The sequence below is a fragment of the Balaenoptera ricei genome, chromosome 15, assembly GCF_028023285.1.
Source record: "Balaenoptera ricei isolate mBalRic1 chromosome 15, mBalRic1.hap2, whole genome shotgun sequence".
Lineage (NCBI taxonomy): Eukaryota > Metazoa > Chordata > Mammalia > Artiodactyla > Balaenopteridae > Balaenoptera > Balaenoptera ricei.
In genome coordinates, this window is record NC_082653.1 from 84632221 (window position 1) to 84649105 (window position 16885).

At 48.6% G+C, this 16885-nt stretch overlaps 1 protein-coding gene across 1 annotated transcript in view; it reads left to right on the top strand.

The window, feature by feature from the left end:
* The window catches only part of USP42 (ubiquitin specific peptidase 42), a 41613-nt gene extending 24805 nt beyond the window's left edge, over positions 1-16808 (top strand). The window contains exons 7-18 of the mRNA XM_059896216.1: positions 643-713; positions 1588-1670; positions 3648-3759; positions 4555-4695; positions 4882-4982; positions 6112-6265; positions 7651-8367; positions 8485-8579; positions 10276-11739; positions 12775-13076; positions 15070-15113; positions 16016-16808. Of these exons, the coding sequence (XP_059752199.1) occupies positions 643-713; positions 1588-1670; positions 3648-3759; positions 4555-4695; positions 4882-4982; positions 6112-6265; positions 7651-8367; positions 8485-8579; positions 10276-11739; positions 12775-13076; positions 15070-15077 (3248 nt within the window). The 3' untranslated portion in view covers positions 15078-15113; positions 16016-16808. The remainder of the gene's footprint in view (positions 1-642; positions 714-1587; positions 1671-3647; positions 3760-4554; positions 4696-4881; positions 4983-6111; positions 6266-7650; positions 8368-8484; positions 8580-10275; positions 11740-12774; positions 13077-15069; positions 15114-16015) is intronic.
* Positions 16809-16885: the final 77 nt, after the last annotated feature.

A 16885-nucleotide genomic window follows, 5' to 3' on the forward strand; every position in this document is an offset into this window, starting at 1 on the left:
CAAATGCAAAGGATAGGAAAGGGTTACTAATGGACAGTGTATCTCCCTTCCAGCCCAGACTCCCATCCCCCATCCTCAAAGGCAGCCCCTGTCCCAGTTTGTGGTTATCCTTCCAGTAGTTTCCTGTGCATGAGCAGACTAGCTGCTTTTCACATTGGAAACCTTTTTACATTTCAGCACATATAGGTCTAACGGAGTCTTTCACAGTTGCAGTAGTATTCCATTTATTTTAGTTCCCTATCAGGGAATTTTTAGATTGTTTCTAATTTTTGTTGTTTTTGTTACCATCAGTGCTTCATTGAACATCCTTGTATACACATGCCTTTATGTCCATGTAAAGTGTATATACACAGGATAATTTGTTAGAATCTCCTTATCAAAGGGTGTGTTTATTTTAAACTTTGACTCCGCTGTGTCACTCTGCCAAGAGGTTATGCCAGTTTACACTCCAGCCAGCGGTGAACGTGCATCACATTAGTGCCTCTCACTGTGTAGTAGTAAAATTGTTTGCCCGATGTGATAGAAGAAAAAAGTACCGTGTGTTTTTTATTTTGTGATAGTATTTATATGTTCTGTCATTTCAGTAGTTGGTATAATACTGATTATACTTGGCTTATCCTTTGCATTTTCTTTTTATTTCAGTCAAATGTTTAAATTGCAAAGGCGTGTCAGATACTTTTGATCCATATCTCGATATAACATTGGAGATAAAGGTAAGTTTGATAGTTGTTGTGGTGGTTAAGTTAAAAAAAGTCAGTCATACTTTATGTATTTATAGTTCACTTATAATTTAGACTACACATGTTAGAGAATATAAATTGAAAAATTTAATATGCTAGGACTTTATTTAGAGGAGATTATTTAAGCTTTGTATTAGGCATCATAAAAAGCTTAAAACGTTTAATAATTTTATTACCCTTTGACTTTTCACTTAATCTTAATAAAACCAGATTCTGATGCCTCTATTAGCCAAATTTAGGTGGTTGTTATTCTTTAGATCCTGTTTTGCTTCTTGCATTTTCTAAACTCCTATTTTTGGTTGTCTTAAGCTTTTGTTTTTCTGATTACAAGTGTAATACTAATGATAAAAATGAGAAACATTGCAGAGACGTGTGAGATCCTGTCCCTCAGAATGTACTCTTGTTAACGGTTTGATATAAACTGCTTCCAGAGTATTTGTTTACTGTCTATAAAAATGGGTTTATACCTTCAGTCTGTTTGGCCACTTCCTATCTTCATTGCATTTTGCTTGGGCTTTCTGTGTGTTGTGCTTCAGCCGATTTACATGCCTGATTCCTTGCTGGTAGATACTTCATTTGTTTCCAGTTTTATACTATTTTAAATAATGCTGCAGCAAGCAGCCTCTTCACATATTTTTGTTGACTTTAATCTGCTCTTTTTTTTAATGGGAGGGGAATTAGCTTGGTGTGTACATGTATTAATATAAAACTGAACGTCATAATGAAAGAAGATTTTCTTTTTACATAAAAATTCACATGTGCTTTTATACTTTCGAGTCGTCTTTTTTCTTTTTCCTAACAAGCGGCAGGGAGTGGTAATGTGGTGTTGGTGCTGCTCTGTCCCCAGGCTGCTCAGAGCGTCAACAAGGCGTTGGAGCAGTTTGTGAAGCCGGAGCAGCTTGATGGAGAAAACTCGTACAAGTGCAGCAAGTATGACGGGTGATGCTGGAGGCCGCATGGGGGGCGGGGAGGCTTGGTTTGGAAGGTTCGGTGTGTCTGCGTAGCCCAGGGCTAGATTCCCGTTACCGGCTGGGAAGACCCGGGGTCTCTCTTCCCCAAGGGCCAGGGCACACTGTGTCTGTGTTTACAGTCGTCAGAGAAGTGCACTGAGGAATGGGAAACGGAGCCTCGCTCCTGGGGAGGTGGGTGGGCATGCAGAGGTAAGGTCCTCACTCACCACAGGCTAGTGCTGCCGCGTGTGAAGCTTGGCTGCGGTGGCGTGTGGCGTGTGGTGTGTGTGTCGAGCAGCATTTACATGGACTCTCCTGTGTGAGAGGGTTGGGGTGGATGGGGGGTCACTTTCTCCCAGAGCAGTTCAGGATCTCTCTTAACTGCTGGCTCTTTCCCAGGATTTGGGGCAGTATCTGCTAGAAACCTCGAATTTAAGTTATTCTTTAATGTTTCCCCATCGAGTCGAGAGAGCCTATTTATTTTTTAAAGGGGGCAGTGTATTTCTTCCTTTCTTCCTTTCTTCCTTCCTACCTTCCTTCCTTCCTTTCTTCCTTTCTTCCTTCCTTCCTTCCTTTCTTTCTTTCCTTCCTTCCTTTCTTTCTTTCCAGATTTATTCATTATTTATTTATTTAATTTATTTTTGGTTTTGTTGGGTCTCAGTTGCGGCATGCAGGATCTTTCGTTGCGGCGCATAGGCTTCTCTCTAGTTGTGGCGTGTGGGTTTTCTCTAGCTATGGCACACAGGCTCCAGGGCACTTGGGCTCCGTAATTGTGGCGTGCAAGTTCCAGAGTGTATGGACTCTGTAGTTTGCGGCACACGGGCTTTCTAGTTGAGGCATGCAAGCTCAGTAGTTGTGGCGCACGGGCTTAGTTGCCCCGCGGCATGTGGGATCTTAGTTCCCTGGCCAGGGATCGAACCTGCGTCCTCTGCGTTGTAAGGTGGATTCTTTACCACTGGACCACCAGGGAAGTCCCAAGAGAGCCTATTTTAAGAAAGCCCTGTTTCATATGTTTTAAGTAGATTTTCATTTTAAGTCAGGTAATACAGGTAAGCGTTGTTATTGAATATGGGCAGACCTCAGGGATAGCGCGGGTTTGGTTCCAGACCACCACAATAAAGCAAATCTTACAATAAAGTGAATCACATGAATTTTTTCGTTTCCCAGTGCACAGAAAAGTTATGTCTACGCTATACTGTAGTCTGTGTGCAATAACATTATGTCTAAAAAACAATGTACAGACCTTCATTTAAAAATACTTACTGTTAAAAAATACCAAAATAACTAGAATAGTAACATCAAAGATCACTGATCACAGGTCACCATAACAAATATAATAATAATGAAAAAGCTTGAAATATTGCGAGAATTACCGAAATGTGACAAAGAGACACGAAGTAAGCAAATGCTGTTGGAAAAACGGTGCTGGTAGACTTGCTCCATGCAGGGTTGCCACAGACCTTCAATTTGTGAAAAATGGAATATCTACAAAGGGTAATAACATGAGGTGTGCCTGGGTTCATTTTGTGGGGGGACAAGGCTCCCTTTCCTCCCAAGACCGTAGGGATTTCTCCTTTGTGTTAAACTTCATGGACATTTCTAGTCTTTACTTTCTTCCTTTTGTATCTGGGCTTAGTTTTCACAGTATTATACCAGCCAGTTTTTCAGTTTGTTTTGAATTGAGAGAAACTTGTATTAATCTAATTTAAAAAATATCAGTGACCTATCATACCTGACATTTCAGAACTGTCCTATCTTTTTCTTTCATGCTAATTAAGCAGTTTCCCCCGTACTTTAAATTTTAATATTTTCACTGTTGGTTGAAAAGGGTGGTGTTTCTCATCTCATAGCCTTCTTTTGGAAACTTAATTTAGAATGTTTCAGAGGAATAACAAGGGAAAGATTTAAAAAAACCCATATTAATCTTCTTAAACATTTGTTTCTGTTTTTTTCCAAGGTGTAAAAAGATGGTTCCAGCTTCAAAGAGGTTCACTATACACAGATCTTCTAATGTTCTTACACTTTCTCTGAAACGTTTTGCAAATTTTACTGGTGGAAAAATTGCTAAGGTATGTAGATAATATTATTAATAACCATTTATGTTGAGCCTTTCAAGGCTTAAGTGTCAGCAACTAAATTGAACAGTTTTATTATCTGATTTTCTAAGTTCTTCCAGCACTTGGTAGTAGAAAAAAATGTCAAAGAATTGAGCTAGTAGTTTGGTATGTGTGTTTATGAGCGTATGTGTTTTTTTCTGTATCCTTTAGCTGGCTAGACTTTCTGAAGATAAACTGATGATTACTCTCTTCATTTGGGCTTCATAGTCAGTGCAGGTGACGAGTGGCTACAGGGAGTGAGCTTGTGTCATTGAATCCAAAGAGGTTCCCAGTCACATCTTGCCATTCTTTCCTCAGAGCTTATTTTGTTTATTCATTTGTTTTCTGACTGGTAGTATACTGAATTTTCCCATTTTCTTCCCACTTTCTGAAGATTGAAAGTGGTCAGAAATCCAGTAACATGCAAAAGAAATCTGTTCCTGAATTGTTAAAAATAAAAATAAGACAGTCTGGACTCTCAAATCCAGAGTTGTGATTGTTACTGTCTCCTTTGATGGATTTGGAGGATTCACTTAACGTGGATCCTTATTTGTTTAAAGGAAATAAAGAATACAGTGGGATTGCATTAAACACACTTAGGTTCAGGTGTGCTCCAGGTTAATTCTGTCTTTTGAAATGAGGTTCAGTGTGTTGGGTTTCTGCCAGAACATAGGGTGCAGTGCTCTGGGGTCTCCTGTGCCTGTGCACATGGGATAACCTGCACCTTCAGAAATGATGTTCCTTTTTCCTCTTTCCATTCCTGTGTAGGATGTGAAATATCCTGAGTATCTTGATATTCGACCGTATATGTCTCAGCCAAATGGAGAACCGATCATTTATGTTTTGTATGCAGTACTGGTACACACTGGTTTTAATTGCCATGCTGGCCATTACTTCTGCTACATAAAAGTAAGCTCTGTGGATTTTGCTAATAACTATTTTTACAATACACTGTAAGATAGCCCTGGCATTTTGGGGAGGAAAGGTGGGGCTTTTACAGTTAAAATGTGAAAGCCCATTTTTCTTACGTCTGTGGATTGGTGTTCCCTATTTACCTAATTGTATCTAATATCTCTTTTATTGGCTGTTTTGCAGGCTAGCAATGGCCTCTGGTACCAAATGAATGACTCCATCGTATCTACCAGTGATATTAGATCGGTACTCAGTCAACAAGCTTATGTTCTCTTTTATATCAGGTATTGTCAGGAAAGCAAATTTTCATCTTTTCTGTTATGTCATCTCTCTTCCTCTCATCAACATATTTAAATTCGATATTGTTTGTTTAAACAGCACCTCGATGGTGGGGAGAGTAAGGAAGGTGGTTTTCAGTGTGGATCATGAGTTTGCTTTAGCTCCCAGCTCTTCGGCAGGTTAATAAAGAAACATGCAGAAGAAAGGGAAGGCGGTAGTCTCAGAGGGTGGGCTTCTGCTGCTGGTGGCAAACCGGGTGGGCCAGGGGGCCTGGGAGGCAGTGAGCGGAGGCCTGGAGAAGGGGACTCTTGAGTACCTGGGTGTGGTCACCTCTCAGCCACTGAGCACAGGCGGCCAGCCACCTCCCTGGGCCAGGCCTGGGCCAGCGCCAGCACCCCTGCTGCTGCTGCACATTCTGACTCGCTAATTCCATTTCTGGGAATGTAGGGCCTTGGAGCAATCTGATGTGTGCTCCAGTGTATTCATTTGTAGTAGCTGGAAATTAAGAACATCGTGAAATTTCCATCAATAGCAGAAGATCATATAAATTGTAGCAAATCCATATGATGGAATACAATGCAGCTGTTAAAAGTGATTTTTATAAAGCTTTTTAAAATGATATGAGAGAGTGCTCCGTATATGGAGGAAAAGCAGTTTGAAATTTTACACAGTGATACTGAAGAAACCAGTACAGGCTAAATAAAGCCTGGAGGAAAATCCACTCAATCTGAATAGTGGACGCCTCGAAGCAGTGAGGGGAGGCACAGTGTTTTTGTTGGTTTCTAACTTTTCAGGATATTACAGATTTTTCTACAATGGTATGTATTTATAATTAGAAAAATAGAAATAAAAAAGAAAAAGAAAAATACCTTTCAAAAAATTAAAAAATTAAAGAACAGTAGCTTTCAGATAGTGGCATCCTCAGAATCCACAGTTCAAAATACCGTTTGCCCAGTGACCCTGTTATCTCCCAATCTGAGCACCCGGCGTTGGCCTGGACCTGACGGGGACCCTGCGTGGAGCTCTGCGCATCGTGTCACCTGTTACCTGAGGGTGGGGTGTACATGAATCTCTTTGGGGGAGATGTCCCATGTGTCCCAGTGTCCCTTGAGCACTGTCACTCTCCGTCCCCAGGTCCCACGATGTGAAAAATGGAGGTGAACTTACTCATTCCGCCCACAGCCCTGGCCAGTCCTCTCCCCGACCGGTGATCAGCCAGCGGGTTGTCAGCAACAAACAGGCAGCATCCGGGTTTATCGGACCACAGCTTCCCTCTCACATGATGAAGGTAACGTTCCACGGGTAGAATGTCATCTTTATGTTCATCTTTCCAGCCCTCTAGTTAACATTGCAGTAGTTGTCATGACCTCATCTACAACTGAATTTCTTGGCCAAAAAGTTTATTCAAGCTGTTTATTGTATTTCAAATATACAGAAAATCTCTGAGTATGAACACAATGATCAAGAAGAAAGTCTGGTGTAAGTCTGTTTAAACGCTAGAGATTTTAGCTCCCACCTTGGACTTCCATTCACTTAATGGATTAAATATTTGGGGATTCTTGGTTAATGCTGGCCTCCGGGAAAGTGATGCCTTTACAAAAAGAACGCTTCAGTCGTGTCCGTTTAGCCATTTCAGGCATGTGGCGTTTTCTGTCTGCCGTCGGCTGGGCCTGGTCACGCTCCCTCACGGCTTCTCGGGGGGAGTGGAAGGTACGCCTGGTTCGCGTGAAGCCCCGAGTCCTCAGTGGAGGCCTGCCTTTTGCTTGACATAGGTGTTGAGATTGTGGACATGTTGGACTTGTTGGAATCGCCTGTATACACCTTGGAATAATCCTGTCACCTGTGCCGTAGTGTCGTAACAGCCTTCAGTTTGATAGGGACTCACAGATTGAGTGGCTTAGGGAGCTAAGGCAGCAGGTCCTGCACTGGGCGCTGCCTGCGTGAGGCCTCAGGACACGGCCAGCTGGAGAGCACATGCCCTGTGTGGAGGGGCCACTGCTGTTGCTTTTTCAAGAGGTTTTTTGGTTTTTTTTTTTTTTTTAAACTATGAAGCCTTCCAGTGTTAGGATAGCAACTAATTCAGATATTTAAGAAAACATTTTGAAGACCAAACAGAATTTATCTGTGAGTCAGAATTCACCCATGACTACCAGTTTGCAACTTCTGGGTTATAGCAGCAAAAGTTGGGATCTGGAGCAAAATAACTGCTCGAGCAGGAGTCGGAGATGATGGGGGCAGGGATGGCTTAGTGAGCGTGTCTGTCCACGTGCCTGTTGCCTTGGCCCGTGGGAGTTCCCCGTGGCTGGCACTCCCTTCTGCCCGGACTGCGGTGGGCTCCCTGGAAGCCGTGCGAGGAGAACCTGTGTGACTCCGTTGCCCAAAGGGACCTGCTTCTTCCTGTCAAATGGGAGCAGGAAGAATTTGGTCTGGGTGTTGTTCTCTGACAAAAAGAGTGGTCCCTGTTCACCAGAAATTCATTCTCAGAAAACTGTGCCCTGTGAAAGGTTTGTGGTGGGCAGGCCCACAGGAGAGGGGGAGGGCTTTCTTGGTGCGTGAAACTTGTTATTCACAAAAGAAAAAGATAACCAAAGTGGGAGAGGCCCACGGCCTCAGGTTTCTGAGTCTGCGACTGTTTCTGGAGCTCTCACCTGGCTGTGGTCTGCTTGTTTCCAGAACCCACCTCATCTAAATGGGACGGGACCCTTGAAGGAAACGCCGAGCAGCTCCATGTCAAGTCCTAACGGGAATTCCAATGTCAGTAGGACTGGCCCTGTTAACGCCTCAACGTCTGTTCAGAACTGGTCAGTTAACAGGCCCTCAGTTATTCCAGAACATCCCAAGAAACAGAAAATCACGATCAGTATTCACAACAAGTTACCTGTGCGCCAAGGTCAGTCTCAGCCTACCCTTCACAGCAATTCTTTGGAGAGCCCTAACAAGCCTGCCCCGTCTTCTACCATTACCACTTCTTCTGCAATACAGTCTACCTCGAGTGCCCCCATGATGCCCGCGTCTAGTAAGGTAACAAAGCAGATCACCCTGAGGGAGTCCTGCCCTGAGCCTATGATGAACGGCAGGTCGAAGCTGAGCTCCGGCGTGCTGGTCCCGTACGGCGCCGAGTCGTCCGAAGAGTCCGACGAGGAGGCGAAGGGCCTCGGCAAGGAGAACGGTCTCGGTCCCCCCGAGAGTGCGTGCGCCCCTGCTCCGGAGGCCGAAGATGTCGGGGCCTCTCCGCACGAGCTCCGAGAGCCCGTGGCTCTAAATGGTGCTACCAGTACGGACAGTGACCCGAAAGAAAACGGCCTGCCCTCGGATGCTGCCACCTGCCAAGTCCAGCCTGCTCTACACTCAGAAAACCCCTTTTCTAAGGCAAACGGTCTCCCTGGGAAGGTGAGCCTGCACCGGGCGGGGCAGGGGCGGGCTTTGCTTCCACCCTCGTGTCCGGCGGGTCACGTGGCTGGGTTTCAGGTGGCCCCCGGAGCTGAAATACCTGTTTTTTTATTGTAGTTGATGCCTGCTCCTTTGCCACCTCTCCCAGAAGACAAAATCTTAGAGACCTTCAAACTCAGCAGCAGAGGGAAAGGTTGCCCAGATGAGACGAGGTAGGCTTCTGTCCCAAGGCCGTGGGGCGCGGGCCGGGCAGCACAGCGGGGCCCGTGGGCGCGGCCGCTCACCGAAGTCTCGGTGAACCTTTTGGACCCTGGAGTGATTTGAATAACAATCTGTCGAACTCGTTCATGTTCCTTTTAAGAAAGTAAAGTAAACACGTACAGGGTCTGTTAGTCCAGCTGACGCCCCCCCTCCCGCAGGGCCTCCTCTCTGGGGCTCGTCCTCAGCCCTCGGCGGAGCCTCCCGCCGGCACCGTCCCACTCAGCCCTCCGTGTGACAGGCGCCGGAGGAGGTGTGAAGGGGGTGGCGCAGGGCTTCTCGACTGTCCGGTAGCGAAGACTTTGTTTTGCTCCCTTTAGAATTCTGAATTAAATTCCTAGTTAAGATGGTCTGTCTCCACACTTAAAAAGAAAAAAAAGAAGTCAGTGCATTGACCTCAGCGTCATGTAACGGGAGTAGAAGGAAGGGTCAGAAGGCAGTGGCGTGTCGCCATGCCAACAAGCCGGGAGGCGGGGCCACCGCAGGACACGGGCTGGGCCAGCAGCTCGGCGCCACGCACAGGTCACATCACGCATGTCAGCGCCGTGACGTCCTCCTGGTGGACGACTTGTGGCCAAGTTCTGACCAACCTGAGATCGACACCCTAGCGGTGTCTGTGAAGCGGCCAGTAATAGAGCCGGGGTTTTTCACCCACGTGAACGCTGGGACGTGGGCTCTTCTGTGGGGCCGCCTGCCTCGCCCCCGCCCACTGGTGCTGGTGAGGCTCCCCCATCGTGGGGCTGACCCAAAAATGCACCCCCCGTTTCAGAAGGGCCCTGCGGGGGGCGTGCCCTCACCAAGAACCACTGTTAGGAACGCTCACTTAGAAAAACGAGCAAAGCGCACGCACTCCCGGTCGACCGTGAAGAGGGGGCACTTGAACACTCAGTCCCTGGCAGGATGGCTGTCCTCCTTTCTCTATCCTTGTCCGGCTTAGTTTGTCTTCAAATGTAACGTGCGTGAGAATTACGACAGGTGATTGTATAAGCAGTCAGTCCCCAGCTACGCACGTTTCCTAACCTCACGTGCGGCCTTGAACACGTCACTGCCACGCTCGAGATCACACGTGTCTTCTCTCTCCCAGATATTTTCCCGCTGCAAAGCGGGCCCACTTTAGGGTTTTTCTTGCTTTCTGGCAGCTTTCATTAACTTCGAGACTCCATCAAAAGCAAGGCAGAGTTCTTTTACTACAGAAAGTGTTTCTAAAGCCTCAGTGATTCCTCACAATCTGTAGGTAATTCAGGGAGCTCTTGGCTCTGTCTGGAGGTAGCTACTCTAGCTCCGAGGCTCCAGGAAAATTCAGAGAAAAGGGATCCAAAGGAAAAGTAAGAGCCCCATCGTTATTTGACTTTTTTGATGGTCCAGACTTAGTTATTAAGAATTAGAAGTATATCTGAAAACAGAAGGCGCCTAGAATTGCAGAATTATTATTACTGAAAAATGGGGTAGGCTTGATACAAATTTTTACATTTTTATTTAATGAGAAAATTTGAAGTTTCCAAAAATGATAAGCCCAGTTTTAGGTTTAAACCAGATGTAGTAAAGCCATAAAATATTTAGTAAACGAACGATTTCAAGTGTTTGTCCCTGTAAGCCAGAAAGCAAACAAGTAAATGGCTGATTTCTTTCTTTCTTTCGGTGGGGCTGCAGTACAACTGGGACAGAGGAGAGGCCTCCGCAGGACCCTGAGGCTGTCCTGGAGGCTGGCAGCTCCGCTCCCGATTCCCTTGAGAACCTGGAGCTGGTCACGAGCCTTAGCAGCAAATTCAAGAAGGTTTTGTCGCCCTCGGACCCCAGCATCAAACCTACCAAAGAAGAAGTCTCTGAAAACATTTTGGCAAAACCCGAGGAGGCTTTGCCGAGTATTAACACCTTTTGTAACACCAACAAGGATACCCTCGGGGACGATCAGCTTCCTAAACCGTGTGACCCTGGGAATTTAACAAATGATAAGAGCAAACCGTCCCAGGACGTGAAAGGGATGTTACCAGAGTGTCCCCAGGACCCGGCGGCAGCAGAAGCAGCGGGGAGGCTGAGCCCGAGTCCCTTGTCACGTACCGAGGGCGACTGTGAGCCTGAGCCCTTGGGTCACAGCAGTCGGGACAGAGGCACGGATGTGGAGGGTCCCCCTCAAAGCACAGGGGTGTCCGCAGATGGGGTGCCCTCTCCGCAATTAGACAGGATCGCAGAAAACCGTCCAGAGGGGGTCCCCGAGCAAAGTAACGGTGAGAGAGGTGAAGACGGTAAGACCGGGCAGAAGGTCCAGGAGGCTTGTCCAGTGCAGGAAAAAATCAGCAGCCTCAGAAAGGTGGACCGAGGACATTACCGCAGCCGGCGAGACCGGTCGTCCAGCGGCGAGCGCGCGCGGGCGAGCAGGAGCAGGACCGAGGAGCAGCGTCGCCGGAAGCGGCCCCGCCACGGGCGGGAGCAGCCCCGGTCCGAGTGGCCTGAGCCCTGCGCCGCGGCCCCGCACGCCCCCTGCCCCGGGTCCCTGGCCAGGTCCGGCCACCGGCGCTCCCGGAGCAGGGGGGCCCCTGACCAGGAGTGGGGCCGCTACCACCACGGCGAGGGCGAGCACGCCTGGGCCCGGGAGAAGCACTACCCGGACAGGATGCGCTGGGGGCGGTGCAGGTACCACCACGACAGGTGCGCTCCGTACCCGGCCCGCGAGCCGCGGGACTGGAGGCCCTTCCACGCCGAGCGAGAGTACGACCGAGCCGGGCCCTATGGCGGCCGGCCCTACAAGGACCACTACAGAGGCCGGAAGGGCTACGAGCCGGCGGCCAAAGAGAGGGACCGGCACCGCTTCAGCAGCCCCCGGGTGGGCCTGGCGCACGCGCCCCCTCCGCACCCCGCTGACAAGCACGCCCACGAAAAGGCTGCGCTGGGGGCTGAAGACAGCAGCTGTGACCTCGCCGGTCGGTTTCACGAACACAAGGACGTCAAGTCACGGAAACGGAGGTACGGTAGTGTAGGGAATGATGACGGTCACGTAGAAAAGAAAGCCTGGAGAAGCTTACAAAAGGGTCCTTTAGAGGAGCCTAAAGTGAAGAAGCACAAAAAATCAAAGAAGAAAAAGAAATCCAAAGACAAACACCGAGACCGAGATTCCAGGTGAGGGTGTGTGTGCTTGGTGACCTGCGAAGGGCTGTGTCCTGTGTATGTGACTCTGATTTGTATTTTTTATCTCTGTGGGTTTTGGACTTCCCTGTTTTTGTAGATTCCTAAAACTTACCTCTGTGTTAAGCTGGATCTTATCTCATGGTATTTTGAAATGCCCGAAAACCATCTTTTAAGATGATTTTGCCGTTTTCAGTTAGTGCTTTTTAACTTCTAGGAGCAAGTGTGCAGTGTTTGGTAGATAAAACTTGGGATTCTTTGACTTCACAGTGATTGTTAATATGTTTATTCACAGATGTAGTTATATTTTCACGTCTGCTGATACTTCCTTCAACCTCAGTGACTGCCGTGTGGCAGGAAATGGGAGGCCGCCATCCTATTGAATGTGCCTGTGACCCAAAGGGCTGAGACACATCATTTGTTGCATTTGCCTCTGTCTAGTTTTCTGTCTCCATTTCTCAGTTTGAAATCTCATTGGGACATTTGTTTTTGTATTTTTAAAAAGCTAAATTGGTCAGTAGTTTTCTTGAAAATGACTTCTCCACGATGAGAGGGGTGGGCACAAACAGTTACTGCACGTTGTGTGCTGTACACACGGGTGCCTCTTAACATCGCAACCCTGGGAGACGGTTACCGGAAGGCACAGGTAAATAGTGGTTACTTGAAGGAAGAGGAAATCAAACAACCTTCCCTCCTATGTGCCTGAGACACCTGGCAAAAATATTTTTTCCTTCAGCCACTAGTTTCAGGAAAAATTGATTAAATCCTTCCTCTGGTGTTTTGGCCATAGCTCCCCTCCCAAACAAAGCTGAAGGGCATCGGTGGGGAAAGGTTGAAATTGGTGAATTTATGACCCCAGACTTAAAAAATTATTACAATGAAAACAACGCATTTTTCATTAGATAAGGGTTTACCTGTGTTCACGTAATGAGTGTCAACAGTAGTGGGTATAAATCAAAGTCAAAGACCAGTTCTCCTTGGGGTGGTTTGCTTTTCCGGGGGTTTGAGTTCTGGCTTTTTCTTCCGCAGGCATCAGCAGGACTCAGACCTTTCGGTAGCGCACTCTGATGCTGACCTCCACAGACACAAGAAGAAGAAGAAGAAGAAGAAGAGGCACTCAAGGAAATCGGAGGACTTGGTTAGAGATTCAGAACCACACTTGCCCAAGGCTGCCAGCTGTGAGACTGTGGACCATTTCCGGAGAGCGGACAGCGCTTTCCCCCTCACAGATGGCCAGCCTCTGGAGGGTGTGGGACCTTTCCGTGAGAAAACAAAACATTTCTGGATGGAAACCAGGGATGACAGGTGTCATCCGTCTGACTGTGGCCAGGGTAAGAGGACATACTTGGAACTGCGAATATAGAAACTCTTTTCTTTGGAAAGGGTGGTTAACACAGGGAAGGAGCCTCAAAGGGCGTAGAAGGTGTAAGTCCCCTCTGAGCTCCCCGCCCTGTGTCCTCTGCCCGACGGCTGGCCCGAGGCTGCTGTGGCCGGTCTCGATGGTTAGCCGTGCCGCCTCGGTGCTTACTGGAGACCTGAGTTACGCGGAACCGGGAACCTCTGGAATTTATGGCTCTGAGTGTCTGATTGTGGACCAGAACTTCTGTTTTTAAGCAATTTTTGATAGAAATATTGTTGTGGTACATTCTTTCTCTCCAGAATCCTTAAGCCTTTGGCATTGGGAGTAGAACCTAGAACTCAGTTTGGTGACTGGCTCGCTGGACATCACGCTTCAGGCCTGGGTTGGTGGGGCTCGGGCTCCTGACGGGGTTCCCTGGGTCACTGCAGGCCTCTGGGCTCTGGGATTCTTGTCTGCTTTGCACAGTTCTGTCTTCCCTTGTACCTTCCCAGCCTTTTCTACTCTGATTGCTCTGAAAGCAGCCCCCCTTGCTTCCTCATCTGTTCCGATGACCTTCGACCCTGGAAGGAGTGCTGAGCGTATTTGAGGGGGCCGGGGGCCTAGGGCAGGGCTGGACTGGCCACCGCCTTTGCGCGGCCTGACGGTAAGGAAGAATTTGACGTTTTTAAATGGTTGGAAGAGTCAAAAGAAGAATATTTCATTTCACATGAAAATCATGGGAAATTGAGGTGTCTGTAGAGCCGCAATGAGCCCAGCCCAGCCCGCCCGTCCGCCCGCCCACGGGGAAAGGTGTGCTGGCCTCACCCTGGACCCCTGAGGCGCACCCCCGCGACCCTGCCCGCTGTCCTAGATGCCCAGGGGCCACGGGGTTCTCGACTGCGTCCTGGACCCGGGTGAGGTGTCGTTTGTTCGGGGGCAGCCCTGTCCCGTGCAGTGGCCCCGGTCCCACGGTGGGTGGTGGAGGACGGACAGAGGGCCGCACAGCGCTCTGGCGTTTGGGAGGAGCAGAGAGCAGAAGGGGTGGCGCGTTCCCGAGTGGCGGAGGCATGCTGGGGCGCGCGGCGTGGGTGAGGAGTCGTCGGGGCGGCAGGAGAGGGACGCTACCGGTGGGCTTGCTCTGTGTTTGTTAAGAGGGGAATTATTTGCATTTCTGCACTGGTTTCCCATGAACAGTTCAGCGATTCGGGGAAGGCCCTTGGTGGGGATGAGTCCCTGCTGACGTCTGCTTGGCGCTTGGGGCGAAGTGGAGACGGGCCGTTCGTGTGCATTCTGCGCAGGTCCGCGGGGATTCTACGTTTTTGCCAGAATCTTCCCCTTCCGGCTGCAGGTCTCTGGTGAAGACCACAGCTGGAGGCCGCCAGCGCACCCGCAGAGCTGGCTCGGGGGACAGTAGGTGGCGTGCAAAGCCCAGTAGTGGGCATGTGGTGGCCCAGACGCGCGTCTCCAGAGGCTGCAGGCAGGGGGGTGGCCCCTTTCCTGTCCTCAATCTGATGGCGCCCAATGACTGGTGTGCTCCTGGCTTGGGCGCCCGTCCCGTCCTGACCTCCCGGGAAGGGCCACCTGCTCGGGCCCAGACCAAGCATCGCTGTCGGCTGGTGGAGGCCAGACCTCTTGGCCTGCGTGTGTCTGTCCTGGCGCCTTGACCACTGACCTCTCTTCCAGACTCCTGTTCTCTGGCGCCATCAAGCTCTCGATTTCTTTGGCCTAAGATCTGTTCTCACCTAATGTTGAAACGCTGATGGGTTTACTGGGGTCAGAGTGGACTATGCCCGAGGGGACGTGGCCCTCAGTTGTCACCTCAACTCTTGTTTTCAGTGAAGCACTTGGAGACACAGCTTGTGTAGGACTGATTTCAGGCAACAGACATTAAGCTTCTGAGTGTAGTCACGTAACGCACACACAGCGTAGGCACTAAAATTTTTGCAAAACCATCATTAAAATGTTTCCTAACCTTTGCTTTGTAGGTGATTGAAAACGTGGCCTCAAAACAAAAAATTCACTAGTTACGGTAAGCTCTTTTCGTCTCGGTATGTTCTTCCTGTTGGTTTGTAGAGCCGCTGAGGGGCCCTGAGGAGGGAGCTTTGGGCCTCGGCTTCGGGGGTAGCAGGTGGGGAGTCAGTCCTGGGGGGGGGGGGGTGGGATTTGGGCCCCTTAAGTCAGAGAGTCGCTCTGCTCCCTCCCTCCCCCGTTGTAAGAAAGTGAGGGCAGGTCAGAAGCTTCAGAATCAAGTCATTTGATAAACATTTGAAAGATGGAGAAGCCATGTCCTCTCGCAGCCCCACCTGAGGGGCCGAGGGAGGGGAGCCCTTCCCATGCCCGCCGCCCGCCCCGCGCACTGAAAGGGCTCGGGCTTGGTTTGATCGGAATGGGTTTTGGGTGCTTTTTTACAGCAAATCAAAACCTGGAGTGTCATTTCCTCCTGGCCTCGTACTCAGTGGCCCCGGGAGGTGGGCTTGGTGTCCCGGGCGTGCCGCACCTGCGGGGCTGCTCTCCGGAGGGAATTTCGTCCAAACGTGTAACTTCTGGTAGTCGGCAAGGGGGCTTTAAGTGAACTGTCTGCAGGAGATTAACTTGCAGTTGATTTAACACGCTTTACAGCGTGTCCTCAATGGGAAGACCCGAGCCGCGTTAAGGAATTAGCCTCTTCCTACCTAGAGCAAGGGAATCGCCGGGTTGCGGCGGCTCCGCGGCGGCCGAGCTGGCGGGACCGCGCCCAGCAGAGGGCGCCCTGCCCGCGGGCCTCCGCGCCACCGCCGGCTCCTTCACCGCCCGCGGGGAGACCTGGGGGCGCCTGCTAAGGGGAGGGCGTGAATGAAGACGAGAAGCCCCCCCCCCGGGGGGCTCACGGGGCGCTGGGCTCCCACTTCCTGCCTCTGGACCAACTAACGCCCGCTGCCTCTTGTCTTTCAGATTCAACGTGTTCAACAGAAGCCATCCCCAACCCAGCTTAAATTATAAATAGAGAAAATAACTTTGTTCAAATCTGCGTGGTGCTTCTTTAGTAAATACTGTACAGATTTTACCATGGAGGACTTTTTTTTTTTAGTTTTTACCTTTTCTTAATTACCCTTATTCCAAATGAACACTTTCTACAACTGCTGACCATTGTAAAATAAGACTGTGTATATAAATCACATTGAAAATAACGCCCTGGACTAGAACATCTCAAATGCTGCTTAATCACAGACTCAGGTTGATCACTCGTATTCCATGTAACGCTCCTCCAGGCTGGACGTCCGGTGCAAGACCAACCGGGAAACCATGGAATTAGTAAAAGTACAAACTGACAGCGTGTATATTTAATTTAAAAACTTATTTAAAGATTCACAAGCTCTCAACTCGACTTTTGAGAGCAGTCTGTTTTCTGTAATGTCTGATACTAGAAACTAATTTGCTTCATATTTTAGTTGTATTCAAGATTTGAAGATGTATTTTATAGACAAGTTCTGTTTTTGAACTTTGTGGAACTATTCCAATCAATTTACCAGTTATGATGAGTATTTACATTATGAATGTATAATCCGAACATTATTTGTAAGGCCTACAGTATGTTTTTGTTACGTAACAACACTTTTTTATACAGTGTCTCTCGCCTTGACTGATATTGGAGTCTGACTTGTCAGCTTGGTCCCTTAAAGTTTCTAGTTACAGACAAAAATCATACTGTGATTTTATTTTTAATATGGATATGCTATCAAACTGTGATACACTTATAATTCACTGGTCCTGCATCAGGAGTTGGAGTGGGGAAAGCTGTATTTAATACAGTTTGTATCTGAA